Source organism: Chelonia mydas, chromosome 5 (genome assembly GCF_015237465.2).
Source record: "Chelonia mydas isolate rCheMyd1 chromosome 5, rCheMyd1.pri.v2, whole genome shotgun sequence".
Classification (NCBI taxonomy): Eukaryota; Metazoa; Chordata; order Testudines; family Cheloniidae; genus Chelonia; species Chelonia mydas.
In genome coordinates, this window is record NC_051245.2 from 38,062,456 (window position 1) to 38,081,919 (window position 19,464).

Sequence of the window (19,464 nt, forward strand, 5' to 3'; positions counted from 1 at the left end):
GAGTATGAGTCCTTTACATCAGCCACACAGAGTGAGCTGTGCCTACTATAAAAAACATTGTGTAAGTCACACCACTTTTGAGAGGATTATGCCTAAGAATTAGTTAATTTGGATCATTTTCACTTCTCAATGTATGTTGAATCCATTCTCTTTAGAACCCTATAATATATACTTAAGTATTGTATAGATGGCACATTCCTTTTCTCTACAGCTGTTACACATTTTTACAAGTCAGAATAAAGAACGAACACATTTTTAAAAAAGTATCAAATTTATTTAGGTAATGTAGTTAGTTTTGAGTCTGTTCCATTTTAAAACAATATCAAAACTGTATAAATACCAAGGTGTAACCACATTCAAGACAAACAGTGAAGACTTAATCCAGATCATAAAAAGGTTAAAACATGTTTTACGTTCTAACAATACTTGTCTTGAGCAACACTCGGAGAAAAAAGCTAACTGTTACACCTGAATGTTTCACATCCAACTCTTAACTAAGGGCTAGTCTACGCTGGCAACAGTTAACATGCCTTGTGTGGTCGCAGCTCTTAAAAACCAAAAAACAAAAAAAACCTACCCGCCACCTCCATGAGGGGTGTAGCTCCCAGCCCTGATGCACTGTCTACACTGGTGCTTTACAGTACTGAAACTTGCTGCACTCAGGGGGGTGTTTTTTCACACCCCTGAGCGAGAAAGTTGCAGTGCTGTAAATTGCCAATGTAGACAAGCCCTAATATTGATTTAGCAAAACTTCCTGTTTGTTAGCATTGGTATTTATCATCTCTTATTCACTTCCTCCTTTCAATAATATAGAGCATCTGCTTTCATAGGTGTTTATCCTTTACATACTAAGTGAAGAGCTAGCCACGAGAATCCTATTCGCTCTGATTGAGACATGTTATTGGAACAGGGCCTAAAACTTGATAGCTACTACAGGATCAGACCCACTGGAACTAAAGTAGTAATAAAAATTAAGATTTGCTAAAGCATGATATTAAACTACACATTTTTCACTTTTACTATTATTCTTTGGACAGAAAAATCTGAATAAATTAAATGTTAGCCTTAGCTCCAATTTACTTTGCAACTTTTACAACACTAGAACCACATGTGACTTTTGTTTCTTTTCATTAAGCCATCCTTTCAAAGCTGGTAATATCCAAGGCAGTTCCTCTACTGCTCCAGAGTTACTGTTGTCCTCACCTAAACCTAGAATGGTATTTAGTTTGCCAAATGGAGCTCCACGTTCATTTTGTGAAGCACATTGTAGGCAAGAGCTGTTCACATTGGGATATTGTGAAAATGAATCATTTGCCTACTTCTTTGCTGTAAAAACTTTCCTTCTGTGAACTATCCAAAAAAGGCTCAGTGGACTACTGACTGTCCAGGAAGCAGATTTTGAGAGCCACTCATGAAGAATTTAGTCAAGTGAATGTGAAATGCTAACACTGTTCATATAATAAGAAACTCCTGAGAATACCAAGCTGACAACTGCTGCAGAAACAAGGACTGCTATTCCAGGACTAAGTTGAAACCAGGAAAAAAAAAAGAGTACTATAATGAAGACAAACTAACAGTAGAAAAAAGGCTGTATTAAAACAAAGTTCCTAAGGGTCCAGAAAACCAATGACTGCAATATTTTTAGAAAGTCAGACATTTTAATTTTTTCTTCTATAATTTAATATTGACATGTTTGAACAACTGCTAAAGCAGTTCCAATTTAAAAAACCAAACCCCACCCCCCAAGTGCATTAATTTTAATGTATGGCATGTAAACATACAAAAGTAAACTCATTGGAAAGTGGTATCTGGTTGAAATATACACATCAAATGCCACTGTAGATTAGACAGAGACAGCAACACAAATTGTTTAAGCAGAACATGAATAATTTCAGGGGTTGAATTGTCGTAGTTCAAGAAGATTGTTGGAGGAAGACAACAACACACAAAGATACAAGTGCACAAGAATGTGTCAACGAAAAAGCACATTTTTTGCACAAGGAAGACTTAATCCCTCTTTGTTCGTTTGGCCTTTGCAATATTTTCCTGGCGTTTCTGTTTCTTCTTTTGCTCCCGCTCCCTGGCCTCAATCATTTTTGCCAGTTTCCATGATAGCACTGCACTTGCTAGGAACAATGGTGTAAGGGCCAAGATCACAGTGGTAAGAAAGCCATATGGATCCTTTGCAGCCCATTCCACAATATATTCAGCCCAGGCTTTGATATCAAACATCTTTTCTAGCATCCAATTGGGAAAATCCTACATAAAAATTGAATGATAAAATGTTCTCATTACATAGTCATAAAAGTACTGCAAAAGTTACCGTGTCTATGCAGTGCAGTAGCAATATCTGCCCCCGTTACCTAGTTAATCAGAGTGCTTCACGTTTAGGTGGATAGAGGGAGGGAAGCCGCTATTTCAGTCAGCTGTTAAGATCGTTCTCCAACACGTACTTTCCACCCCCCTCTCACCTGTACTTTCTGAACTTTCCTAGTCAGACGAGTAAACCGGTGGGTTGTTTATGCCGCCAAACTCGTTTTCTTTTAAACTCTTGTTCCACCCCCCCGGAGCTGGCGGGACCCCGGATGGTTACGGTTTCTCCGCATCCCCGAGTTAAAAACCCGGCGCTAGCGCATCTGCGGTCCACGCGGGCCATGCAGGAGGGAGCGCGGCGCGGGGGCAGCGCGTCCGCTCCGGCTGCCCGCACCTGGAGCGGGGCCCGGCCGGGAGCGAGCCGCTCACTTCCCGAGTCGTCGGGGGCGACCCCCGCAGCGGGCCGAGGAGCCCACAGTGTCGTCCCACCCCCACCCCCCTTATCCGACCGCTCGCGGCCGGGTCACGCTCCCTTCCCCGGCCCCAGCGCGGCAGCGGCACCCGAGGGGCGGGCTCCTGCGCGGGATCACGAGGCCCAGGGGGGGCTCTTTGGGGAGTCCTCGCCCTAGAGCCAGCCCGAGCCCCAGGGAAGAACTGACCCCTCCTGGCGGTGCCACGGCGGCTCCACGACCAGAAGCCGCGAGGACAGGAGACTCACTGGCCAACCGGAAACAGGAAAAGGAGAGCGCGCAGCCCCCGCCGTTACGCCTCCGTGGCCATAGAGTCTATCTCTGGCACCGGCTAGCGCGTCCCTTCAGCCGCTGCTCTCCGGGCCTCGGGTCACGTGATTGCGGCCGGCGGCGATGTCCCTGCCTCCGCCGTTGCTCTGTGGGGGCAGCGTAGCGCGTCCGGACGGCGCGGGGCACTTCCGGGGCAGCCGGTAGGTAAATAGCGTGCGCCTGGCTGCTCGCGCGGGAGCGGGCTGGAGCAGTCCGCCTCTCAGTTCGTGCCGGCGGGGAGCTGGCTGCGGGCCGATGGGAGGGAATGCAGAGACCCCCTGGGGGGGGAGGGGAGACAAGGCTCCCTCTGGGGGACAGAGTCCCCCCCCGGGCATAGTCTGGCAGATAATGAGCGGGGAGGGGCCTGCAGAAGCCCCTTGGAAAAGCAGAGTCTGCGCTGCTCCCTCGGGCCGATGTTCCTGGTGGTCTTTGAACCCGTCAGTGATAAATGCCCCGGTGTCGTAGGCGGCGGTGGTGTAACCCTGGGAGACGGACGGGTCCATCATCAACACCCCAAAGTCGGCGTCCGGTGTCGTGGGCAGCTCACCCCCCCCCACCCCGACTTCGAGCAGGAAGGGAAATAAATTTGTTCTCCCAAAGCGCCCTAATCCCCTCATTTTATATACCGACGTGCAGCGTGGTGGGATCTGTCAGCTCATTTTAGAGGGGGGGGGGGGTGCAAATATCTTGTTTGTAATTGAACGACAGCTGGTATTCCGCTCTAGGTCGCGTTTAGACCAAGCTCATCACTGTAGGCTTCCCGTAGCGCATTAAGCCACGTGACGAATCTGTGATGTATTTGTTCTCTCATCTTCTCCCCTGGGGGAGGAGTGCATGTAGTAAAGTCTGGTTTTGGAAATGTTTTAAATCTATATATACACATGTTGCCATAACTCCAAGAGGTTTCTGTCTCCATTTAAAAAAAATCCCAACAACACAACAGGCTAACTACTGGACCTCCAAGTTAAATTAGGTTTCAGAGTAGCAGCCCTGTTAGTCTGTATTCGCAAAAAGAAAAGGAGTACTTGTGGCACCTTAGAGACTAACCAATTTATTTGAGCATGAGCTTTCGTGAGCTACAGCTCACTTCATCGGATGCATGCTGTGGAAACTGCAGAAGACATTATATACACAGAGACCATGAAACAACACCTCCTCCCACCCCACTCTCCTGCTGGTAATAGCTTATCTAAAGTGATCATCAAGTTGGGCCATTTCCAGCACAAATCCAGGTTTTCTCACCCTCCGCCCCCGCCCCCTCCCCACACACACACAGACTCACTCTCCTGCTGGTAATAGCCCATCCAAAGTGACCACTCTCTTCACAATGTGTATGATAATCAAGGTGGGCCATTTCCAGCACAAATGTCTCTAAGGTGCCACAAGTACTCCTTTTCTTTTTGAAAGTTAAATTAGTTGAACTTGCTTGTCTTGATGTGGTTCAGAATCCTAAAAGTAATAGTGCATTGTTAAATGCATGTAAAATGGATGCAAAAATTCAACAAGTGGGGAAGGTAAAGTACATTTGCCTGGAAAATTTTTGATATAATAAAAGCCTACAGTATGAGTAGATAGAACAACATGTTAGGCCCCACTCTTGCATACAGTTACACATGCTTAATTTTACCACTGTGAGTAATCCCATTGATTGCCATGGGGCTGTTCATGGTAGTAAAGGACATGCTTTAGTGTTTGCAGGATTGGGGCTTTAGCATGGTGGATTCAGAGATCTTGCAGTTACTTGAACTAGGTTGATCTGTTCAGTAATTTCCATTCCCAGCTTTTGTGTGCTTGTTTCTCATATATATTTGTATTACTTAAAGGGCACCACATGAGTAACAAGTAGTGACTGTGCTTTACCAAAGGACATAGTAATTGGCAAGAAATCTGATTGATCTAAAATTCTTTCCATTGGGTATGTGTTATACATACATTTTTGCTACATGCAGATCCTTATCATAGGATAATTTATGCATTCTTAATACAAATTTAAAATTTTCTAAGGCTGTACTGTCCAGGCTATGCCTATAATATGTACTGAAAAGCACAGTCTCACTTCCTGTTCTGTATTGCCAAGCCCTTATACAAGCACTGGAATCTCTTAACTTTTCTCTAAGTCTGTGTCTCTTTGTATAATAACTTCTTCTACAAATGTCAGGAAAATGCAGAGCTCATCTAAATCAATGATGTGGTTATTATTTTAAGATATTGTATTAGCATTATTGTTAGATGGTTTTACAAACTGTGTTATCTAAGTTAATAGTTCATTATAGCAGGGGAACTACCTGGTTTTAGAAACTTGGGATACCTTAAAATGAACAGGTCATCCAGTGGCTAAATGATATGTTTATCATCATATTTCCTGGAAAGCAACATAACACTATCTCCTTTGGTGACATTCCTGGATGCACTTACTGGAGATAAATTAAAGGAAGTCGTAGCTTAAGAGTACTGCATAATCATTCAGGCAAGTCAGGCATTTTGGATACCCCAGGTAATCTGGCAGATTGGATATCTATGACCCTTTTCTGGTTTTTGTTCAGTTCATTTATTTTTCTCCATTTTAGTGATGCTACACTGTCAAATTAAAGTACACTGCAAAACAAGCACTAGCCCAGTGAACATCACAACTTCGTACAGAATGGAGGCCACTTAGGCTCACCACATTCAGAGCTAAATGCAAAACGCACTTCTAGGCCCAAGCTCTCCCAAAGAACTACCCTTATTCATACCAATAGACATGCTCTTCTTTTTAAATCATTACAGCAAATAGAAGAATGTCTGTCTCTTGGAGGTGGTGGAATCACAGTGCAGTGTGGGCTTGCACCTCTGCAATGTAAATATTGTGGGAGCTGATCTGTGTTTTCACCAGTGTGCACCATTCCCTGAAAACTGCAGACATTTGCAGGGGCAGGCAGAAGAGAGAATGAGACCCAGAGGCGCTGGTACAGCTGCCATGGCACCTGGAATCAGGCCAGGGAGCAGGTAGGAACTGCTCTACCTCTTCTCCCTGGCAGCCCAACTCCCCATACAGAGCACCCACCTTGACTCCCCTTCCTATCTCTGACACCTGACCTTCCCCTGCTGCCCCCACTCCCCTTGTTCTACTGCCCATGCAGAGCACCTTTGCCCTCCCATTCAGAGCAAGCTTCTACTGCCTCTGTTCTTTCTGTCAGAAAAGGAAGAGAGAGGGGGATCATTGTTGATATTATTTTTTACTACTGGGAGATGCTCAGTTGCAATCATGATGGATACCATTGTAAGTACCCAGATAAGTAGGCTAGATTCTGCAAAGTCCAGCATCAGATCAAATAAAACGGGATAAAGCCACACTACACAACATAATAAATCATTTCAGACTGAACCATAAGCATACTTTTGTGTTCAGTCAGACTGGTAACCTGGGACTTGCTTTACAAAACTCTTTCAATGTGCCACTGCCCTTTTTCTGACATCCCTGTTTAGAATTCCTTTACAGGGCACTGACTGAGTCATTGCTCATATTTTTTAAATGAGTTATGAGAGAATGGAGGAGCCTAGGATGGAACAATGTGGGACACCTTGATGAAATCTTGTGTCCCCATAAAGAATGGTCTTTGATATGTACTAAGCATTGTAATGGTTTTACCTACAGATTGCCATGCATAGAGAGCGATGCTGTTAGAGACAAGGGTTAGGGACTCTGGCAAGAGTTGTGAAACAAGCTGTAAGACTTTTTGTGTATCAAAGCAGTATGCAATAACTTTAGGGTCTTAAATCTCTACAACCCACACAACTAGGTCACAGCTGGGATGAAATCCTGGCTCTTTTTAAATCAATGGGACTTAAAACAGCCATTGACTTCAATTGGGCCTGGAGCAGGGTGGTCTGCTCCTTTAAGGAATTACTAGGGCCCTGGGACAGCCGGCCCTGTTCTGAGGCAGAGCCCCTTTAAGATGTTTGGGCCTGGTGGAGATGATTATCAGACCCAGCTGAGAAGGGGCCAGGGCGATTCCTATAAGGATGGAAAGAGCTCAGTTGAGAATGGTATCAGCTGGTTCCTGTGATAGGCCCCTGTAGGAGGACGGAGAAGAGTTTTGTTTGGTTTTACTTTGTGAGTTTTGTATTTGAAGAATAAATAAAGGCCTCAAAAAGAGAACCTGATCATGTATTGGACATGGCATCAGTCCTTACTGAGCTGGAGAAACAGGCCAGCAGCCCTACAGGGCCAAGATTTCACACTTAGTATTTTTGGGAAAGGAAAATATTTGGCTTTTCAGTGATCACCAGCACTCAGTGGTAACAGCTAATGAAACAGTATCAAAATGCCACTCAGCAGTATTTTATAAACCAATTAACTTCAATAACATTAAATTGCCACCATTTAAAAAAAATCTTTAACATACTTGAGCAGCATTGAAAGTTTTGTTAGGATGGACTCTTGAGTGAACTGATCCTGGAGAGGTCTAGCAATATTGTCCATTGTCAAACTACGAAAAGAATGGATTGACAAAGGAGTGAAATGAGAGCTACAAGATGCTAAAAACTCCAACCTTAATAGAAATGATTGATAATGCAGAGGAAGACACAGCAGTGCTGAGAGTATAATAGTGACATGGAAAATGGAGGAGTCACTTGCATGAAAGCAAAGCAGTCTCATGTTAGGAATCATTAATGAGGATGAAATTTTGAATGTATATGTTTAATATATGCTTTCAATAAATTTGTTCATTTTGCTGTGATGTGGTTACATGTTATTGGTGTAGAATCATGTAGAAAACCAGTGCTAAATGTTGTGATCGTAATTTACATGCCTCTCTAGTTGACTTTGTATCATGGTACTTTGTGGAGCAAATTCAACCCTGGTGTAACTCCATTAATATGTCCCATTGTGTACATAAAAATGTAAGTTGATAGTCCCACACACAGAATGGTTTCTACAAAGTTCATGTATTATTTAATTTCATAATTTTCTTGACCTTGTATATTCCACCTGCTGAGTAATATCACTCTTGTTTCTGGATGATGTGTATGAAACTCCCTTACATTGCATATTGGTGAACATTTTTTTGAAGAACTGTAGAAATTAAGTTTATCTAGTGTCTCTCCCTCCCCCCCACCCACCCCCAGCTTGTAAAACCTCTAAACTGTGGATGCTTTACCAGCACTGTCTTGCCCACGCATGACACATCTGTAGTGTATGCAGACCAGTAGGCTTTCTGTTTCTTATAGCTGTACTTGAGCCAACAAAACTCCACTGTACCATTGGGGATTACAGCCTCTTTGTGTGCTACAAATCGTTATTTGAAAACACTGTTATGTTATGCTGAAGTGGACCAGCAGTACATCTTTATTTCCTAGGCCAGGGGTTCTCAACCTTTTTATTTTGGAAGCCCCTGCAACATGCTATAAAAACTCCATGGCCCACCTGTGCCATTACAACTGGTTTTCTGCATTTAAAAGCCAGGGCCGGCATCAAGGGGTAGCAAGCAAGGCAATTGCCCTGAGGCCACACACCACAGGGTCACTGCAAAGCTAAGTTGCTCAGGCTTTGGCTTCAGCCCTGGGTGATGAGGCTTGGGGCCTTGGGCTGCAGTCCTGTGTGGTGGGGCTTTGGCTTTCTGCTCTGGGCCCTAATGAGTCTAATGCCGGCCACACTTGGTTGACCCCCTGAAACTTGCTCACGGCCCCCTAGGAGGCCCCAGACCCCTGGTTGAGAATCACTGCCCTAGATTGCATAAAGAGCCTCTTCCATTTGTACTATTGCTATCGTTCGTACAGCTGGACCTGAGCATCTCAGAAGAAATCATGAGTAATTCCACTGGTGTGCTCAATCCATTTCCACATCATCTGTGTAAACTCTTCTTAGACTGTAAGTTGTTTAGGGCAGGGACTGTGTGTGGATGATGTCTAGCACATTCTGGGTACTACTGGAAGGCAAAAAATAATGAGACTATTAAATTTTTCAATTTGTTTTCATAATAGTGGGTTTTGTATCTGGCTTTTAAAATGTTGATGGGACAAAAAAAGTATGCACGACCAGCGTCAGATTAAAGTACCTTCATCCTTTAAAAGTGACCCACAATTATTTTTCTAGTAGCATTGTTTTTGTTCTCCTTAAAATGTTTTGGTACCCTGTGTTTTTGATCAGACATGAACCATATTTAGCCTTAATCTGCTTCTGGTTATATCACAACTTTTAACTTCCTTTTTCTGAGTAATCAATTTTAGAGTTCAAAACAGGAAGTCAATTGCCCATAAAGACAGTAAGGGAAACTGGATTGCTTGACAGGTTTCAGAGTAGCAGCCGTGTTAGTCTGTATTCGCAGAAAGAAAAGGAGTACTTGTGGCACCTTAGAGACTAACACATTTATTTGAGCATAAGCTTTCGTGAGCTACAGCTCAATTCCTCAGATGTGAGCTGTAGCTCACGAAAGCTTATGCTCAAATAAATCTGTTAGTCTCTAAGGTGCCACAAGTACTCCTTTTGGATTGCTTGAGAGATTGATAATTGGATATGAAGCCGTCCATCTCCTACCTCGGTCAATAGTTCACATCCACCCTAGTATGGTAATGACTGAAATGGCTGTTTATTGGTTTGTTTGTTTTTTTTAAAAAATGGTGAAAAAAGAACCTCAACACTGCTGAAGCTTTTTCTAGTAGTTAGAATAAGTGTCCGGAAGTCAGGAGACAAGGAGATTTTTTTTTCCAGTTGGGCCACTAACTCACAGCATGTCTCTAGGAAAATCACCTCAATCTCCTCATCTGTAAATGAGGATAACATTTATCCTTGGATAATACTCATCTTTGCAAAGTGTTTTTCTTTTCTTTGTTTCCCAGTTATAAATGTATAAATTTGTTCATCTTATCTGGATGAATGAAAATGTACATATGATTATAAGTGTGGCTAGGATGGTGCTGTCACGGCCTGCTGCAGCCTTTGTTCCATTTGCTTTACCTGTTTGCACCTTGGCTCTGTTGTTTTCCTACTATATAATACTTATCCTGATCCACATTAACTCAGCTACGCTAGTGTGTGTTGTTTCCATCAAGGTGTGTCATAACAGCAGCTCAGCCTTTATGTGGGATGGGCATTGAACTTTTCATAGAGTCATAGAAATGTAGGGCTGGAAAGGACCTCGAGAAGTCATCTATTCCACTCCCCTGCACTAGTATACCTAGACTATCCCTGACAGGTATTTGTCTAGCCACTTCTCTAAAGCCTCCAATGACGGGGATTCGGCAACCTCCCTTGGAAGCCTGTTCCAGTGCTTAACTATTCTGATCATTAGAAATATTTTCCCTAATGTCTAACCTAAATCTCCCTTGCTGCAGATTAAGCTCATTACTTCTTGTCCTACCTTCAGTGGACACAGAGAACAATTGATCACCATCCTCAATAACAGCCATCACATATTTGAAGACTGCTATCAGATCCCCCTTCAGTCTTGTTTTCTCAAGGTTAAATATGCTCAGTTTTTGTAACCTTTACTCACAGATCAGGTTTTTAAACCTTTTATTATTTTTGTTGCTCTCCTCTGGATTCTCTCCAATTTATGCACATCTTTCTTAAAGTGTGGCACCAACAACTAGACACAGTACTTCAGCTGAGATCTCACCAGCACCAAGTAGAGCAGAACAGTTACCTCCTGTGTCTTACATATGATGCTCCTGTTAATACATTCCACAATAGTATTAGTCTTTTTCTCATATGCATCATATTGTTGGCTCATATTCAATTTCTGATGTAGTATAACCGTAGATCCTTTTCAGCAGTACTACCACCAAGCCAGTTATCCCCAATTTTTTATTTTTGCATTTAAGTTTTCTTTCCTAGATATAGTTGTTGGCACTTGCCTTTACTGAATTTCATCTTGTTGATTTCAAATCAATTTTCCAAGGTCATTTAGATTTCTAATCCTGTCCTCAACACTTTAATTAAAAATGACCCTTTCAGCCTAATTCACTGTTATGGGGTCCGTGAGTTGCCGGTCTCGGGCTGTGTAACAAAGAGGTACTGCATAAATCGGGCTACTTTTGCCCCCTATCCCCAAAAAGTTCGTCCTCTTTCTATTGCTGAATTTTTATTTTTCCCCCCAAACTTATTTTTTTTAAGGGGAAGCATTTTGCGCCCTTGTCCCCATGTTCCTGTGGAGATCACAGCAATCTGTTTTCTCCAAGGCAAGATTTCAGTGCATCAGAAATATCAAGGAACTGTTCCAAAAGCAGAGGGCACATTGCTTGCTTTTTTTCCTTTCCAATTCAAAAACATTCCTTCACATTAGTCACAATGCCTTTCCAGGCAGTGAGAGGCAGAGGCGGGGGTTCGTTTTTCATCAGCAAAACATTTTGAACTAAACAAGTACATTTTTACCAGTGTTTAAGTAGTCCCAAAGTTTAAGTAGTATGTGCTTGTTTTGTTTATTTAATTGGTCAGACATTGTCACAAGAAATTCCACTCTCTCCATTCTGGAATAGAGCATGGAAAGAGCCATGAGCTTTAGCTTCTGGTTCTCATAAAATGCCCCATTGTTACATTGCCCCTTGTTAGATGAAAGATTTTCATGACCCCTGAACTAATTCTGCTGCTGTTGAAGTTGGCGGCGAAGGGTCCATTAACGTCACTGGCAGTAGAATCAGAACCTTAGAAAAGACATCAAGGAAAAGGATGATATAAATTTATCATTTAAAAATTAAGATCTCTGAGATGAAGCAAGAGTTTGAATTGGTTGGTCTTTTTAAAAAAACAAACAAACAAAAACACAACACCAACTGCTTCTTTACTTCTCTCCATTGCAGGAACTAGAAAACAAAAACTGAAAGAAGAGTCAAAGGATTCATGTATCTTTAAGTCTTTAGAGAGATGTTTGTTGTTGTTGTTGTTTTTTAATGCTACATCCAAATATTCTAATTGCCTTGCAGAACCCATATCTAGTCAGGCTGGCCTCTGCCTCAAGGAGTTATCAAACTAGAATTTAGACATGACATAACTAGTGAGAGGGAGCAAAATTAGGGGACCTCCGGGCTGCTGTAGCTTATAGTGTGCTTTCCATGGCCCTAGGAAATAGATAACCACTATATTGCAAAAAGAAAAGGAGTACTTGTGGCACCTTCGAGACTAACAAATTTATTTGAGCATAAGCTTTCGTGAGCTGCAGCTCAATTCACGAAAGCTTATGCTCCTTTTCTTTTTGCAATACAGACTAACGCGGCTGCTACTCTGAAACCTGTCAGCTATAGTGCAGTTCACTTTAGCTATGCCCTATCAGGTAGTGGGAATAGAGCCACCAGCCACAGCAGTACTCTGGCTACAGGAGTATCTTTGCAGATCGGGGATTCTCAGGAGGTTGTTTCTGCCTACTTTCAGGCCCTTTATGGTGCCAGATAGCATAAAATGGCCTTTGTGTAACTGAGAATCAGGGCTCTAGAATTCCAGGCTGGTTGCTTCTCTCTTGTAGTAATGACCTGAAGTCAATTTTAAACATTGCCTTTAAAGTACAATTTTATTTTGAAAAAATGAATATATTAAATATTGTTTTCCTCTGCCAAGTGGTGGTAGATGTCATTGCACGTCAGTTTCCCATTGGAGTAGAAATCAGTAATGTGGAGTTTGGATATTTTCTTAGTGTAACTTGTCCATTTACACTCTATACACCAGTCATTGAACAGAGGTGGTCACAAACAACACCACAAACAACCCCCTTCATGAATGTCAACCCAGACCCCAGTCAGTTCCCAGGAAGCAACTCTGTACTAAGGCCTTGTCTACACAAGGAATGTATATCAGTATAGCTATGTCTCTCAGGGTTGTGAAAAATCACACCCATGAGCGATGTAGTTATACTGACCTACTGTGGTGTAGATGGAAGAATTATTCAATCGACCTACCTACCACCTCTCAGGGAGGTTGATTACCTACACTGATGGCATAACCGCTCCCATCGCTCTAGGTATTCTTAACACTGAAGTGCTATAGCAGCACCACTGTACAGTTTTAAGTGTAGACGTAGCCCAAGAGTCTAGACCTGACTCTCTAGTTAGAGAGACTCCCCCAAAATCTTCCCTGAAAGAACATGCATCACAAACATAAGAGTATAGCATTTATTCAGAGTATATAGCAATCATATGCAAATAGAAGTAATTTACAAGACACTGTGTGACAGTGACATTTGGTGACTTCTTTTATTATTATTGGACTACCATAGTGCCCATGAGCCCCAGTCATGGACCAGTACCTCACTGTGCTAGGCACTGTACAAATTTCTGCCATAATAATATCTTGTTTAATAATGATGTCATATAAGAGATCTAGGTCTGAGTCCTGCTCTTGTTGCATTAATTGTAACTTGGGAAATTAGATAAAAAATCACTAGCTTTCAGTCCTACTGCCACAAGCTGGAGCTTGTCTTATCTTATAAGATTGGTCCAGAGTGATGACTTGCCTTGTATTTTAAAGGATGTTCCTTATGGGGATCCTAATGCCCTGCATCCCCTAGTAAATCTCAAATGCAGTTTAACCTGTATATAGGCAAAATATCATACCCCAATTGTGTTCAGCTGCATGATCTTGTAATACAAACAAAATTTTGTATGCTATCTCTTGAAAAGAAGCTGTGTCCATGTTTTAAATCATCGATCCATTAGCTCTTTGAAACATTGTTCATCACCCTAGTCTGGTCAGTTGACATGGAAGACCTCTGAGAAATATGTCTTGTGTACCAGAGTGCATCCACTCTTTCATTGCTTATGGAAAGTCTTTGTATTTCCCTCACCTTTTCATTGAATTGGGGCTAGATAGAGTGGCTGCACTGACTCCAGTTCAGATCCACACATCCTTTCCTGTCTCTGCCTTGCTCCTGAGGTGGAATATTTTTTCCTACAGCCCTTTATGGTGCACAGCATTTGCTTCTGTTCACTCCAAACCAGCTTGGTTGACCACTGGGTTGCGGGGGAGGAGCTCCACCCAATCCCAACCCATTTGCTTGGCAGGAGGATAGCAGCTGTGCTTTAACATAACATAAGAACGGCCATACTGGGTCAGAGCAATGGTCCATCTAGCCCAGGCACCTGTCTTCTGACAGTAGCCAATGCCCAGTGCTTCAGAAGGAATGAACAGAACAGGAAATTATCAAGTGATCCATCCCCTGTTGCCCATTCCCAGCTAGGCTAGGACACTTCAGAGCATAGTTTTATACCAAAGATCGCAAAAGATTCAGGTTGCTTCCAGTCCCAAGAGACGAGACTTACCCCAGGTCAATTTGTACCTCAGATCTCATATCAAAGACAATGCTTGTAAGCAATCATATAATAAACTAACTAAGGATTTATTAATTAGGAAAAAGAATTGAGAGAATTATTTGCAGGTTAAAGCGGGGGAACATATATACACAAATGAGTTAGTCTATGGTTCCAAAAGGTGACAGAGCAGTAATTACCTGTCAGCACTGTATGCCTTTTAGGGCTCACCCAGGTTAACACTGGGGATCTCTGCTTTTGTTTCTTAGCTCTAGTCCTATGAGAGTCCAAACAGCAAACAGATGAAGAATTTTTATGTCACTATCTTTATTTCCTTCTTCCAGAATTCAAGCTGATGGGACAAGCTTTCTTGCATATATCACCTTCACAATGTAAGAGGGTCATTAACCCCATCTTTGTAGCATGTTTCACTATGGCCCACTTAGTTTTGATAGTCCTCCTTGATGGGCTGGAGAACTACTCCTCCTGCCTGGGTTTCCAAATTCAGAGCAGGCATTTTTACAGTTATAAAGCAAAACCTACATATTACCTTATAGCGTGGGATACAGATGTTATGAGTAAGATTAATGCATGCGGCAATTAACGGGCGTTTTATAGAATATGAACACCAACACATTTTCACAAGTTCAACACTTATTTTGAACAATACTAACATACAGGTAAGTTAGTTTGGTTTCCATGTACGAGCTTGTCAGTGCTCAGCTGACGCCTAAAGCCTTGGCAAGAGCTGGCACTTTCACAGGAACCTTGCCTCTGTCCCCTTGGCCTTATACACTATGACAGAGTCTTGAGTTATACAGTATTGTGCAATTATGTAACAGGACATACTATTTGGCAAATAATATGGTGTAGGCAGCTGAGCTGTTGTCTGTAGCCATAGATGTACATGTATACAGTAGTGTTCCATATTTATAGCATAGATTAATGTTATTTGATCATGTAATATAGACATTAAAATAGTGTTCCATCTCAAGTGTTTTTAGAGGCATGTAGCACTGTGGTGTGTTTGATCTAATGCAAATGAAGAAAGAAGAGTTAATGTTAACAGGAAGACTTTAACTCTATTGCATAGACACAAGTGTCATTTACACTAGGGCTGGTCTGCGCTACCAAGTAAATCCCCTTGCGTTGACCTGTTTGTGCATGGCTATACTCAACTTTGTGTCCAGCCAATGTAAATGCCCCATTACATCAACACAGTAAAACCACCTCCACGAACAGCATGGAGCCATCCTTAACCTGCCGAGGTTGGTGCAGTGTGAGTGTAGACGCTGCATGACCTGTGTCAACTCAACAGTCCTCCAACAACTGTCCCACAATGCCCCATTCTCTACAACAGTAACACTCTGGTCACAATTGAAAATTTAAGTGCCCAGAAGTCACAGATACTGGAAACTACCCCCACTTTGAAGCCCCCTACATGTCTTTGAAATGCCTTTTCTTGATTGCCTACCGTGGGGAGCACACCTAACAGCTCTCCTTGTATGCAACTGCCCAGTCGACTGTGCCAGGACAATATCATAGATGCGCTCCTGCCTGGAGTAGACAGAAGTTATAGGATCTTCTGGGCTTGTGGGGAGAAGCAGCTGTGGTAAGCACAGCTATAGACCAGTCGTAGAAATGTGGACATCTAAAATAGATTGCATGCGGGATGCTGGCAAAGGGATATGACAGGGATCAGTAGCAGTGCTGCATGAAAGCAAAGGAACTTGGCCAGGAATACAATAGATCTGGTGGTGCCCTGCAGATCTGCTGTTTTTACAATGAGCTGCATGCCATACTTGGCAGAGACCCCATCAGCATCCCACAGACTACTATGGATACCTCAGAGGAGCCTGAGACAGAGACTTCTGCTGTGAACAGTGAGGAAGAGGAGGAAGCGGGGGGGGGGGGGGGGGGGGGGCGGGGGAAGAGCTCCAGCTATGCCGTGAGCCAGGGTCTGTTCACAGTCTAGCCAGTCCCACCAAGTGCGCATGGATGAGCCTAATGAAGGAAAGAGAGTAAGTGCATTCAAGCATTTTCCTTACAGTGTTTAAATTTAAATATGGCACCTGGCCCATCCCCAAGTTAACAAGATAAAGATATCAACTTTTCATTCATTTGCTTCTCTGAGAAGAAGTAAAGGTACAACAAACAGAGGTAAAGTTTTCATTCCCCTATTGGGTTGGGCGGGGGATGCACAGCACATTATTTTATGTACAGAGGGTTGTCTCTTGTATCCTGAGAGATCTCTATGAAACTTCCATGGAGATACTCTGCAATCCTCTTTTGAAGGTTTCTGGGGATGGCTGCCTTCATTGGTTCTGCAGGAAGACACTTTCCCACTCCACTCTATGATTACTTTGGCTGGCATCATTGCAGTAAATAGGGTAGTGTCACATGGGCCCAGGCAGCTTCAGAATGCCAGTAGGAGTTATGTTCTCTGTGCCTTTGGATAAAAGATATCAACCAAAACCAACACCCCCCCCTCCTTTCCACCCCGGCAGACCATGCTAACTATGCCTCTGGCTGGAGAGCAGTGCTGTGCCAAGGTGCTCCAAAGCTGAAGTGTCAATAAGCATTATTTACTGAACATTTATGGGCATAAGGGAGGTGAGTTGTGAAACTTATCTTTTCCATTGGAACTGTAAATGCAGTGGTACATCTTGTCTTTTTTTTAAATCAGCTGCTTCTGGTGTGGTACTTCCCCATTCCACACCTGCAGAACACCTGACCCTGATGAGGAAGAGAAAGAAGAGGACTAGGGAAGACTTGTTCAGTGAGATACTATAAGCCAGTGCTGTATCAGACCATGAACAAAGGGCTTGGAGGGCCAATATGACTGACAGCCTAAAGAAGGAAAGAAAGGACAAGAGAGAGACCCAGGAGCCTCAGCAGGACAAAGAGAGGGAAATACACCAGGACATAATGGGACTTCTCAGGCAGCAAACCCAAATGCTGCAGCACGTGGTTGACCTATAGATCCAAAAACGTTAGACGCTCCAGCCTTTTCAGCTCTTGGAGAACTTCATGATTTCTGCTCTCTACCCCTCCCAACATACCACATAGCATCAAGGGGAACACCCTTATCCCTATCATTCCTCGCCAGGGACAGCAAGGAAAACCACGGCTTCACAGAACCATGGTTGGTGTGCAGGTAGCCACAACGGACTACACTTTTGCACGGAAGTGGACAGAAATGTTTGCTTATAAAGTTTCACTCCATTAATTTGTTAGAATTTTGTATTACATTGCCTGTGGGATTTTTTGCATTGTTTTTCTGCACTGTTTTTCCCACTCAGTAAAGTTCTATTCTTGGAGAATAAAATTATCTTTATTAGTTCACAACACACATTGTAGAATGCATATCAGTACTCAAAGCAAACAGTACTTGTTAATATCCAGCAAGCACAATGTAATTCATAGCCTCAGGAAAACACCTAGTCATATTTATAAATGAACAGCAAGCAGTACACAATTCTTAGCAGCACCCAAAGCTCCAACTCCAAAGACTAATCCAGCACTTGTAATGGCCCTTGTGTCTGGCCGCTCAAAGGCGGCAGACAGCTGCTCCAGCTCCACCCCGGCGGGAGCTTTTCCCCCTTTGCCTCACAGATATTATGCAGAACACAACAGGCAGCTATAACTGTTGGGATATTTTTCTTGCTGACATCTAGAAAGGAAACACTGCCAGAGTGTCTTCAGCCTACCAAAAGCACATTCAGCAATCATTCTGCACCTGCTGAGCCAGTAGTTGAATTTCTTCTTGGTGCTATCAAGGTGACCAGTGCATGGTTTCATGAGACAGGGGAGAAAGGAGTAGGGTGGGTCTCTCAGCATCACTATTGGCATTTTAATTGCAGATGGTAATCTGCCAGTCAGGAAAGAATAGGAGTACTTGTGGCACCTTAGAGACTAACCAATTTATTTGAGCATCCGATGAAGTGAGCTGTAGCTCACGAAAGCTTATGCTCAAATAAATTGGTTAGTCTCTAAGGTGCCACAAGTACTCCTTTTCTTTTTGCGAATGCAGACTAACACGGCTGTTACTCTGAAACCTGTCAGGAAAGAATGTTCATGCTTGCAGTTTTCTGAGGAGTCCTGTGATCTTAAAGATGCAAGTGTTATGCACCTTCCCTGACCCCAGTCCACATTGTTCTTGGTAAAGTGTCCCCGGTGATCCACCAACACTTGCATAACCATAGAATAGTAGCCCTTTCTAATGATGTATTCTGTGGCAAAGTGGGCAGGTGCCAAAATACAGATATACGTGCTATTGCCCCACTGCAGTTCAGGAACCACCATTATTGCAAAAATCCATCCACTGTGTCCTGCACGCTGCTGAGAGTCCTCCCTAACAGAAGACGATTAATGGCCCTATATACTTGCATTATGGCAGCCCCACACTGTGGATTTTCCAGCTGCAAAATGATTTTCCATTGACTGGTAGCAATCTGGCATTGCAAACTTCCAGAGAGTGATCTCTACTTGTTTTTCCATTGTCAATGCAGTTCTCATTTTGGTGTCGCTGCACTGGAGAGCTGAGGTGAGCTTGGTACACAGATCCAGGAATGTGGCCTTTGCATCCAAAACTTTTGCAGCGTCTGCTCATCGTCCCAAACCTATATTACAATGAGATCCCTTCAGTCAGTGTTTGTTTCTGGGGCCCAAAAGTACTGCTCCATCGTCTGCAGCTGCTTTGTGAACACCACCCACAACTTGAATTGTTTTTCACTATGTCCCTTAGCAAGCCATGCTCGAAGAAATTGTTATGGCCCCCATTGTTGTGGTACTTCTGTGGGTTTCCAAATAAAAGAGAATTGAGCATCCTGTATTTGCAACATTCATGAGAACAGTACAGAGCTCTGCTGGCTCCATGCTTCTGTGAGAGATGGTGAATACTAAAAAGTGCTGTACAGGTTTCTGGGATTTTTTTTTTTTTAAAGGCATGAAAATTATGGGATATGGATGGCATTAGGAAATTCAGCACGTTGCATGCTGGGAACTTGACCTTTGCATCCAGAGATCCCTGGGCAAGTCATTTCTATCCACAACATATTCTGAAAATTTCCCAAAAGGCAATGCACCAGATGGCAGCATGTGGCACACTGAGATGCCTACCTGCAGTGCACTGCCCTTTGCATCAACGCACTCTTGG

General features: G+C 43.1%; 2 protein-coding genes across 8 annotated transcripts in view; one reads left to right on the plus strand and one right to left on the minus strand.

Annotated features, from left to right (window-relative positions):
* Positions 1-252: 252 nt before the first annotated feature.
* SMIM15 (small integral membrane protein 15) lies at positions 253-3,167 on the minus strand. Of its 4 annotated transcripts, none has more exons than XM_037902867.1 (2): positions 3,032-3,167; positions 253-2,259 (listed from the first exon to the last, which is right to left on the minus strand). In XM_037902867.1, the coding sequence occupies exon 2, from the start codon at positions 2,242-2,244 to the stop codon at positions 2,008-2,010; it is 237 nt and encodes a 78-aa protein (XP_037758795.1). In that variant the 5' UTR covers positions 2,245-2,259; positions 3,032-3,167; the 3' UTR covers positions 253-2,007. The 4 variants fall into 4 exon arrangements, with proteins under 4 accessions (XP_037758795.1, XP_037758794.1, XP_037758796.1 ...); XM_037902866.1 differs by having other exon boundaries at positions 2,973-3,108; XM_037902868.2 differs by lacking the exon at positions 3,032-3,167 and adding an exon at positions 2,472-2,613.
* LOC102946984 (THAP domain-containing protein 6) overlaps positions 3,118-19,464 on the plus strand; it is a 30,854-nt gene continuing 14,507 nt past the window's right edge. The window contains exons 1-2 of one of the 4 annotated variants that reach the window (XM_043546264.1): positions 3,118-3,253; positions 5,859-6,077. The gene's annotated coding sequence lies outside the window, so the exon portion shown is untranslated. Of the gene's footprint in view, positions 3,254-5,858; positions 6,078-16,992; position 19,464 lie in introns of all 4 variants that reach the window. The other 3 variants (XM_043546266.1, XM_043546263.1, XM_037902859.1) reach the window with 3 other exon arrangements.